At 38.5% G+C, this 11,646-nt stretch overlaps 1 protein-coding gene across 3 annotated transcripts in view; it reads right to left on the bottom strand.

Annotated features, from left to right (window-relative positions):
* The window catches only part of PLD5 (phospholipase D family member 5), a 212,331-nt gene that overhangs the window by 138,826 nt on the left and 61,859 nt on the right, over positions 1-11,646 (bottom strand). For 2 of the 3 annotated variants that reach the window (XM_023523200.1, XM_023523199.1), the window contains exon 3: positions 4,496-4,607. In XM_023523200.1, coding sequence (XP_023378968.1) covers positions 4,496-4,607 — 112 coding nt within the window. Of the gene's footprint in view, positions 1-4,495; positions 4,608-11,646 lie in introns of those variants that run through there. The other variant, XM_023523202.1, reaches the window with a different exon arrangement.

Below are 11,646 nucleotides of genomic sequence, written 5' to 3'. Positions count from 1 at the left end.
GATGCGTCTTGTGATCGCTGTAAACAGGGTGGCAAGTGTGACAGTTGTCAGCTTATGGTCTTGGTTGATATTCCTGGTGACATGACAGGGCTCCTGCAGTTTCTAAATATTCAGTCAACAAACCACTTAAGTGCCCTTTGAAGAAGAAAAATGAGGTTTACATACTGTCAAAATATCTTTCTCTGACATTTTCTGGTAAGTTTCAAAAAAGACCAGCAGAATGGAAAGCTGCTGAGAAAAAAAGACAATCGTAGAGAATCTATTTCGTACAGTTACAGAGGCCCATCAACACTCTTGATGCTGCAGAGAAGACACCAAGTGGCAAATGGACAACAACTCAGACGCAAAAAGCAATTCTGAAAAACTGGGCTTCGTGCGGCTGTTTTAAGATTCCTTGCTCAGTTTATTTTAGTCTTCTCTACCAAACTGTGTCCTCTCTGAAGTCAGGAGAGGGCTTGTGTCTTACAATTTCCTATCTTCAAACCTCGCGTGTTGGCACGTGTCAGACATTCGAGGAAAGGTTGTTGACTAAATAATGAATGAACAGTGGCAGAAAAGAAGGTGGTAAGACCAACGGGGAAAAGAGAAGTCGATGGGAAAATGTGGGTAAGCCTTATAACAGAACTTAAAAGGTGAAAAGGGGCTTGCAAACCAGGGGGGGGAGGGTATTTGGGGCACAGGGCAAAACATGTTTAGATAAACAGAGCTCTGAAAAGCCACGTTGTGTTTGGAAAATCACAGCTAGCTTTCGGGGCTTCTAAAGTCAAGAACGAAGATGGTTAAGAATGACACTAACAAGGGAGAGTCCAGATTTCGCGTGGTTTCAAAGGCTTAAAAAAAGAAGCACAGAGTTTCTTTCTAGGTCACGGATTCTAATCTTTTATGACTTTTATTTCACTGGCAATTCTATGAAAGAGGTATCATCTGACAATGAACAAGTAAAAGCCTGTTTTCCCCAAGAAGAAATTTATATTTTCTGACTTTTACACTGTCTTAATTTTTGGTAGGCTAATGGGGCAAATATTTCAGTCATATTGTATAAAGTACACTGAATTGTTATGGTTTTGAAAGACAAATAAAAAATTCTTCTTAATTATAAGTTTCATTGGAATAATAACTATAAAGGACAAGAATTAAAAATACGGTAGGTAGAGGAAAATAATTAGGCAGAGCACAGAGGATTTTTAGGGCTGTGAAAATACTCTGTATGATATTATAATGATGGATACATGTCATTATACATTTGTCCAAATTCATAGAGTGCATAACATCAAGAGTGAATCCTACGGTAAACTATGGGTTTGGGGTGACTGATGGGTCAGTGTAGGTTCATCTTTGGTAAAAATAAAACGTTGATAATGGGGGAGGTGCATGGGAAATCTCAATGTTGTTGTAAACCTAAAACTGCTCAAAAAAAAAAGTCTTAAATATATAGTGTTATAATTTGCTTATGAATAAAATGCACAGCCAGAAATAAAATTTTATTAGTGGTATAAAATTTAAATACTGTTGCTGCGATATTACCGGTATCATCAGGTTTAGTAAGAAGGAGGACACCAAAGGCATTTGCTGAGCAGGGGATCTGAGCAGGAGAACAAGACTTAGGAGAAATGTCACAGTCACCTCCAGCAAGCTAAATGTTGGCAGCAGATGGCATACCCCACCTGAAGGTGGATGTGAAGAAACAGAGGGTTCAATGGCAACCCCACAGCTTATTTGCTTGTCTTTGCCAGCTACAGTTAGGGTTGGATCATGCATCGGGCAGAGAGAAGCCACGCCCCACTTCCAGCTGCGAGGAAGTAGCTTTTAGACTAACTCTCTGGCCAAGATAACTGTCAGAGCTGACAAAATGCAAAAATGAAAAGGAAAAGCTGTGTGAAAGCATTAAAAGGCCTTGAGATTTATGAAACAAATTTATTTCTATAAATAAAACTTTACAAAGTAATTTCCTACAAATTTCTCTGACCCAAGACGTGAAGAATGAGAGCGAGGAGTGTAGTTTCTAACAAGAGTTCAGGGCAGGTGGAAGTTCAGGGAGAGGGGCCGCCGCTGCTGGCGGAGTTGCTGGGAGGGGAGGCAGTGACTGAGCTAAGCTGATGCACCGCGCCGGAGATGCTTCCGGGGGATGCAAAGGGAGACAGTTAGTGAAATTAGAAAAGCTGGTTAGTGAAACTCTATTTGAATTTACAAGAGGCCTTATCTAAAATGGAACCCCTTCCTGGGTTCCTGGATTTCATGAGGGTTAGGTTTCAAATCACCCACTGCCAAGCCACACTGTGCGCCGGTCACGAGGCGTATCTTACTGAGTCCAGGGGAAGAGAGGGCCGGAAAGGGCAGCGGGAGGAACAACGAACCGCCTGGGATCTCACCCCACACGCGGAGGGCTCTGTGGCCTTGGCCGGGCCACCCCACCTCTCCAGCCTGCCTTGCCCTAGCTGGGCCTACACCTGCGCCCAACCATTACCGTTTCCTGGGGGAGCCTCACGCTTCTTCTTTTTCACAGGATATTTGATTAGCTTCTATGTCTAGTAACTCCTTCCCTCCTTCCCTTCCTTCCTTCGTTGCTCATGGCTAGTCTTATCCTTATCTGTCTTCTGTGGACTATTTCTGGACAAATCTTCCTGGAACTTAACAAAAGACTATGACCTCTCCCTAAAAAATTTAAAAGATAACCCTAAGGCAAAGTTTTCAAGCACAGATTTAAAATGGTTTCATAAAAAAAAAAAAAATCTCTAAAATGCAGTGATTATTTTATATGTCTCTGCCCAAGGATGAGAGTAGAGAAATACAAAAATCTTATTTTAAAGATGTATATATATTGTACTGTCTACACATACGTGCATTAATGAAAGCCAGAGAGGCCTACTTTTGGTACCTAGGAAATAGCTAGGAGAGATTAGGATCCTGTTTATTGCTCTACTATTGTAAAGGAAAATCATTTTACTTATTTTGATAATAACTTCTATAATACATTAACAGAACCTAAACTGTGGTAATATATGTATACACTTGTGAAATTCAAATGCTTCTTTTTTAACGAGAATCAAAGACTATAATGAAGCTTTAATTTATCGTTCGCAATAGAAATATAAACAAGCCTTTATCCATAAATGCATTAATAGCTATTCCCTAGCATAGCCAAATATTCAGCAGATCCTAAGAACTCTAGTTTTAACTTTTGGTTGAGTTTACAAGATTTAGAACAGGATAGCTGGGAACAGATCTGTGGATGCACAGTCAAGAAGTAACTGCACTCCCAGCCCCCTGCCCCCAATTCATCTGCTTTCTCTCCTTTCTCAATAATCAAACCCAAAGGATGTGCAGATAGATGCCACGAGAAAATTTATCTTCAAATACAGGCACCTAGAGTTAGTCAAAAATAATCTGTTCCCAGAACCGTGTCAGATAACAAAATTTCAGATAGTGGGAATCCAATTTCATATTTTTTAAACAGGAAAAGTAATAATACATTTCTAATCCATGTGGACCGTGTCTGTCAATACACTAAATTAGGTGTTTTCTAGTTTTTCGAAAATACGCTGTGCTCAAGGAGCAGAGTGAAGCTTTTCAGACCTAACCATATCTCGTAAGTTTTCTCTTCATATGCATAGGAAAAATAATATGTATGGTGGTAGGTAGGTAGGTAGGTAGGTACATGTATTTATACTAATATAAATATAACATAATAATGTGGGGAAGATAACAAGCAAAATGCCCGGTATATTTAAACAGCGCCAAGGTGAGATGTAACACCATCAGGTAAAATGCTGACACTCACTAAGTTCAACGCCTTGTCTTCCCTTGGGGACACCCAACAGTGTGAACATTTTTTCACTGGCTCACATGTACCAATTCCTCTCAGAGGCTAAAGCTGGGATAGTAAATATAGGGTAAAGGTTTTTATAAACCAGTAAAAATATTTGGTACTGAGAGTTCAGTCAGCGAAGATTACAGCATAATCAAGACAGTTATTTTAGAATCCTTCTCAGTCTTCACTGGATAGTGAGACAAATTGCAAAGTGGCTGATAAATGATGTTCCCTTGTGGAATTATAAGTCATGAATCAGGCAGCGTTCCCCAGACTCCTACATCTGACTACAGTCTTTTAAAGTCTATGCAGCAGGAGGAAGATTTCCATTTGAGAAACAAGCGGAAAAACAGAATTCTAATGTTTGCTCTGATGAGAAGCGGCTCTTTTCTCTAATCTCATCATTGAAGTGTTCATAGAGGGAAAGATTCTTTTTTCCTAGTTAATTATTTTTTAACGGTCAGTACAATATTTTGCATAACTAATATGCAAATACACTACTAAAAAATCCCAGTAGTATTGATTAGTTTTTTCATTGAAAGGCTTTAATTAGGCTATTTTTCACAGTAGAAATAACTACATTAAGTGAAAAGTAATTATAAAGAAATTCTACATTATTTAAAGTGAATGTAAAGGCATCTGAAAGCAACACCCAGGGGTAGAGTAGCGTATCAACCTTGGCCTTACCCTTTAGTTTCAAGGCCTCTAATACCTTTGAATCAGCTGTTACGTCACTCACGAGCTTGATTTCAATATTTTGCGAAGTCAGTTGGAGCAACTTTTCGAAAAGACGTTGACCCTAGAAAAAATATTCAGAGACAAAGAAAGTCAGAAAACTTAAATGTATGCTATTTTAAATATGCATAAATAAACTTATTAAAAATTAAAACTAGTCTTTCAAATTTTAAAAGGAAAGCACTTTTAGCGATTAGTATTCATGGAAACGTCTATCAAGAGTTTATGTAAATAGAATAGTAGCATGAACAGAGACGACATTATGGGTTTTTTTTTGAGTATTATATTGTGCAATTCAACAATTTCTGCAATAATAATTTCAGCACTACAGTGCAAATTTACTGTTATTTTGCTTTTTCATGAACTCTGAAGTTATCTACACATGAAGAGGCAGCATTTGGGCCCAGAGAGACCTGGATTCCAGCTGGGTTCCCAATTTACGAAATGTGTTTCTTAATCTCACTAACCTTCAGTTTTGTTCTCAGTAAATGTAGACATTAGTATTTACTTTAAAAGGTTTTTGTGAGGATTAAAGGAGTTAGTAGTAGGTAAGCACTCCTTAAGTGTTAGCGTTTATAAGGGGACCATGGCTACTTTGTTTGAATTCATCTTCTTGTTTAAAACTTGTTTTATTGAATTCAATTAATAATGTGCCTGGCAATCTATAATTATTAGTACAGCCTAAAATCAACTAAAATAAAAACCAAAATAAAAACTATTTTTAAAAAAGATTTTCACAAACATATAATTTTTGTAGTAAGTTTTCATCTCAGGGAGACTCTGGATAGTGACTGGTCCACCATTACCTGAGGTCAGTGGACTGCAACATTATCCTACTTATTTTCCCTTGTGTGTTTTCATGGACCCCTCTCTCCTTATCGTAAAAGGGAACTGGTTTTCTCTTATTGACTTTTCAGTATTTTGTTATTCAACCACCAACTCAAATGCCTTCGGGAGCCAACTGAACAAGAAGGCTTTGGTCTTACTGGCCCCCTAGTGGCAAAGTTTTATCTTACTTTGATAAGAATGGACTGTTGATGGTGATTCCACAGAAAAGATCGGGAGACTGAGAAGAGAGAATGGAGGAATGTGGATGCAGAGTGGTGATCCCTGCAAATCAGCCTTAGAAAAGAGAGAAGCCCAAGATGAAAACCCTGAGGCTTTGGAGTGTTACGGAGTGTTACAGGATCTGGCCCAATACAGCCAAAGCTCCCTAATTCCTGGGTGCTGGAGGAAAGAGAAGGGTTTGTGCCCGTGTCATGGTCATGGTCATGTGCAGAGGCTTCCTTTTCCTTAAGTGTGGTAAGAAAGGTTGCCCAGAGCGGAGCTCATCAGAAGCCACCAGAGTATTCAGCACTCAGAGCCTGGAGGTAGCCTCACCGTAAACCAGGTGTTCCCGTGAGGGAGATGCACCAGGCAGGAATAAACTGCTTCTTTAAAAAGAGGTGGAAGGAAGAGGCAGAGAGAGAGAGACATAGGGAGAGACAGAGGGAAGAATGGGGTGGGGGCGGGGGGGAGAACCACTGATCTGCTGATTTCAAACTTCCAAAAGGGAGCGGAGGGCTTGGGCGGGGAGAGGCTGGGATACAGGATGGGAGCCGTCGCAGTGCTCTGGCAGACCGTTCTTATCACCAGCACCTTCTTTCTCGGCTTCCGCACTCCTCTGAGTTGGGCGTGGTACTCTTGTCACACAGCCTTAAAGGCTCGATGACCTCTGTTTGGCCCCAATTTCTAGAGCCCAGACTCGTGGTCATCACACAGTCACATAAATTTCTTGTATTTGTCCCTTTCGCACAGAGAAAGGGCGTGTGTGCTTTGTGTGTTTTGTGAGACTCCCTGGTTAGTGTGCCCGTACTTTTAAACAAAAGCATTTTTTCGCTCTTAGTTAACAATATATTCAGCACAAATGAAACTCCAGATCTTCTAACCTGTCAGTATTTCTGGCTCTGTGCCTTAAATCGAGTCCTACTGTGGTATTTTTGTGAAATTTAAAACAAATGAAAATAGAAACTCCAAAATCTACAGATACAGTAGACTGTCATTAAAAAAACTTATTTTTACTTTTAGTATGTGCCGATTACTTCTACCAAGGACTCTTAAACTTTTTAATTACAGCGCTCACTGTAACGAACTTGGGCTCAGGAGAACTTCTGTACTTGGACTTGAGAGTGAATTTCTATTAAATCTCTCCTTTTCAGTTTCTACCTCTCCATCTACACATTTTTTTCTAATAAGACATTCAAAATGTAATAACTTCCAAAGGTATGAAACACCTACTTTATGCAGAGATCTGCAGTAAGGCCCAAGGCTTTCTGAGTTAAATTCACTCTTCATGTTTTCATAAAGGAATAACAAAAGCCCCTCAGCTTTTAAACATCAGCAATTTAAAAACTTGCCCTTTCTGGTGAAAAACATTAGCCAACACTTCAAACTTAAATAAATCATCGTGAAGACAGTCAGTGTCTCAGGCATGTTGACCTACTTTAAGTCCATTTTTCCAATGTTTGCAAAAACCTTATGATCTTCCAGTTCTGGGGAGGGAGCTGTACCCCAAGGATAGAGATCTAGCTCAGCCTCTTTGTGACTTTGAAGAGGCTGCTTAAATCAAGGGGCTATTTCAATCTCAAGAGAGTTAGGATTAGAAACACACCTGTTTCTGCTGACCCAACACAACTGGTAGAGAGGATAAAACACCGAAATATAATGTGAAAGAAAAAAACAAAAATACCAAAGAGAAATCAGGAAAAAAGTCAAGCTCCATAAATTGATTCTGGGGATTATAGAGAATATAGTGGTAGTTTTCAAACTTGTTTTGGCAGCCAAACTACATTTAAATGAAAACTTAAGCTAAACATCTCTTTGATCCCTCTCTGCCCTCCTGTACAGAACTCCCAGAGCTCCACAGAACACAACTTGAAAACATTCAAATTTTACTCCTTCATCATACTCATGTACATACATACAGAACCATTGGAACACTGAGACTGAGACCGTCAGAGCTGGAAGATCGAGCATCCTCTAGTTGCCTCGTCCTATAAATAAGGACACTAAAGTCCAAGAGGATTAAGTGCTGTGAGAATGGTCATACGGTGTAGTCTTTTCTCCATGATCATTTTGTTATTTTAAAGTTGGGAAAGGAAAGGGTTCTCTGGGAAGAACGTTACCCACAAGGCTCTTCTCTCTCTTTCCACTTCTAGCTCTGGGGTCTTCAACTCTGCTGAGCTAAGCAGTTCTGGGCTAGAAGGTACTTCCATAGCCTCAGGGTCTGGTTCTGGGGACTCCAGGTGCCCGCAGATCCCTTTTCAGCCCCACATGACTGTCCCAGAGCTCCATGTTCTCCGAGGGGCTGGGCCGGAGCCAAGGCAGCCACCCTTCATACTCCCAGGGCTGGGAGTATGAAGTATTGAGGGGGAAGGCGTTCTCTAGTTGCCCCCATTGGGGACTAGGTAACCATCTAGTACTGTCCCTCCTTCACCTGAAAGGAAGGAGCCATTAATAATCCAATAAGGTCAAATATCAATGCGTTAAAGAAGACCCAACAAGAGAAAAGATGCTTGAATACAATGGGTACCTGATGATACAGCCTACTCAAGAAGACAGAAACAAGCTAAAACACAATGTGAGCACTCAAGGACAGTCAAGCACGGCTGGGACTAAAACTCCATGATTTTAGAACTAAATTGGAAGATAAGAATATGGCCACTGTTAAGGCACAAATTAGTGGCCTAAAGACTAAATGAAAGAAATATCTCAAAGCGCACACATGTGCATGCACACACATGTGGAAACATAAGGGTGATTGGGGTTTAAAGTGACAGATAAAACAAAGAGATATAACATCAGGCTAATAGGTATATTGGAAGAGAAAAAGAGGCAAAAAGAATAAGATTGCAAATAATAGAAGAAAAATTGTTCAATTTGAAAAAAGACCTACATCTACATGTTGAAAACACAATCGAAGATGGGGGTAAATGTAATGTGGAAAGACACATCTAGGCACACTCTCTAAAATTATTCAACATCAAGGATAAAGAAGAGTTCTTACAAGCTTCTGTCCAAAGAAAAACAAAAAAAAGTTACCCATCAAGGAAAATGTGTCAGACAGGCATGGAGCTAACCATCTATAACACTAAGCTAGTACATGGTGGCAATAGATTTTGGAAGAAAAAAGACTAAACCCAGAATACTTTACACAGTCAAGGATTTTACTTGCCAGGATAAAAAAAGAAACATTTGCTGATATATACGGATTTAGAGACTATATTACCTACATAGCCTGTATGAGGAACATATTTAAGGAAGAACTCTAACCAAACAGTAAATAACACCAAACACCATCAAGGAGGATAAAGGGGAGAAGTGATGAGCAATATGATACGGAGATATGTTTGATGTACTTGCTAAATAAGGATTCTGGAAACAGCAGACACACATTACTAGGGAAGGTCTCCTAGAACCTATTACATGCATTCTCCATGGGGGCGCTATCACCCTAAAGGAGCTGAAGACTGGTTCTTGAGTGTGTGTGTGTGTGTGTGTGTGTGTGTGTGTGTGTGTGTGTGTGTTTGTGTTTGTGTATGCTTTACTCTTTTTATGAACGAAACACAGATATACATACAGTAAATATGCGATATGTCTGTAGTGTTAAAATTCTGTTGAGCGGGCAGGATTAGGAAAAAAATTCTAAAAAGGCTCTTTAGTAAGGTGAAAATAAAAAGAAGGTTGAGAAACACAACCTACAGGATAAAGAATCTCAGTAAAATTTAGAATAAGAGTTGGGGAAGGCTTAAATGTACTAGATGGGAAAAATAGGCCGTTATTATGTAATGACACAATTACTGGAGCTGCGACAGTTATGAATTAATATGCACAAAACAGCACGCCAGCTAAATAAAGCAAAAGTTAATAGAAATGTGATTAAAACATTACCTCAATATAATACTTCTAAATACATCTCTCAAAATTGGGCTGATCTGATAGAAAATAAATGAGGATATATGAAAATTAAATAATATTATCAATAAAGTTGATTATATACATGTTTATATATATATATATTTTCTCATTCTATATATCAAACTCCGTAAAACAATGTTTAGTTGTCTATGAAACATTTATAAAAGTCCTGTAACTGCCATTAAGAAAACCTAAACAAAAGTTAAAAACCTAAACAAAAGTTAAAATGAGATATTCTTCAGGCTTCATTCCCTGCTCATAATCTAACAAAATGAGAAACAGACCATTAACATGTAAGTCATAAAACAAATCTTATCTACTTGAAAATTGAAAAACTCACTCTTATATCAAAGGAAAAAATGAAAAGTGATTTGTTTTCTCTAGAAAGCTATGAATAGGTGAGCAATTCATAGCAAAACCATAAAATAAAGCAATTTTATGTCAGAGAAATTTATTACTGTAAAATATTTCCAGTATTATAAAAAAGAACATACCATAAAGTCACATTAACTGTATTAATCTGGTAGAGGCATAGGAATGGAGAAATAGAAAAAGAACTTAGAAGAGAATCCAGAAATGGTACACATGTGACTTTGATCAATAGCAAAGGTGTTATTTTAATTCAGTCCGAAAAAGATAAAGTGTTTTAATCTGGCACAAATGGAAAGACCTGTATATTTTACTACATAGAAAAATATGTTCTCAGGCAGAACAAGAACATACTAATATTTTCAAGAAAATTTAGGCAGCTACATGTACCGTCTTAGAGTGGGAAAAACCTTATTCCAAATGCAGTGAGGCTAAATGACCCCAGAAGCTGTCAGGTCCTAATGTGAAGCAGGTAAATGTTACCTCATTTGGAAATAGGATCTTGGCAGATGTGATTAGATTAAAGATCTTCATATGAGATTATCTTGGATTAGCTGAGTGGGCCCTAAGTGCAATCACAGTGTACTTTACGAGAGAGTAGAAGGAAATTTGATAACACCCGGAGGAGGAGGCAATGTGAAGATGGAGCAGAGAGATTTGAAGCTGCTGGCTTTGAAGACTGGAGTGACACAGAAGCAAGCCAAGGGATGCCAGCATTCACTAGAAGCTGAAAGGGGCCAGGCATATGTCCTCCCCTGAGCCTCTGGAGGGAGCACTGCCTTGCTGACACCTTGGTTTCAGCCCACTCAAACTATTTCGGACTTCTGCTCTCTAGAACTGTGAGAGAATAAATTTCTGTCTTTTTAAGCCAAAGTCTGTATTAATTGTTACAGCGACCAAGGAAACAAATACACAAGCTAGATGTATAGAAGCAATAAAAGATTAGAGAGACGTACAGATTTATAAAAGTTTTTAAAATATATATAGCAAAAGATACCACAAGTTAATCAAAAACAGTAAAAATTTGGAATAAATGTTTGCTATGCAAATGAGAAAACTAGAGTTAACAGCTGGACTCTACAAAAGTATATTAAAAATTAATTTAAAAACGTCAATAGCCCAATCAAGTGTGGGTGAAGTATGAGGCTAGGCATGCCTCAGAAAAGCACGCCTAGATGGCTAAGACACGTAAAGAGAAGTTGTATGTAGTCAAGGGAAGCGCAAAGCAAAGCGATAAAGAGATGCCTTTTGAACTCAAAGAGACTGGAAAAAAATCATGAGGGGCAACACTTACTCGTGTCAGCAATTTGGGAGAAGAGTACTCGGAGATATTGCTTCCTTCCACTCAGAAATCTATACCAAAAAACCATCCTAAAGAAACATAAGCACCAAAATGTGTGTGTGTGCATGCATGTGTGCACATGTGTGTGTGTGTTTATGGCTCTATGAGCAGGGAAAAATGCAAGATAGTTTCAGGTATACTACTATCCTACTTGTGTATACTTACACATACACATACATGTAAAGTTTCAATCAAAATAGAAAAGTACACATGACTTATTAAACATATTAAATAGTCACAAGAAAACGATTAGAATTTATTTCTTTATGGTTAACAAAACTATTTATTTTTAAATATTTTATATTTTTCAATTACAGTATTATATTGGTTTTAGGTGTACAACACAGCATTAGACATTTATACAACTTACTAAGTGATCACTCTGATAAATACAATACTCATCTGTCACCACAGTTGTCACAATACTACTGACTAT

The sequence above is a fragment of the Pteropus vampyrus genome, unplaced genomic scaffold (genome assembly GCF_000151845.1).
Source record: "Pteropus vampyrus isolate Shadow unplaced genomic scaffold, Pvam_2.0 Scaffold383, whole genome shotgun sequence".
Taxonomy (NCBI): domain Eukaryota; kingdom Metazoa; phylum Chordata; class Mammalia; order Chiroptera; family Pteropodidae; genus Pteropus; species Pteropus vampyrus.
Note: the sequence above shows the minus strand (reverse complement) of the source record. Positions and strands in the feature narration are given on the sequence as shown.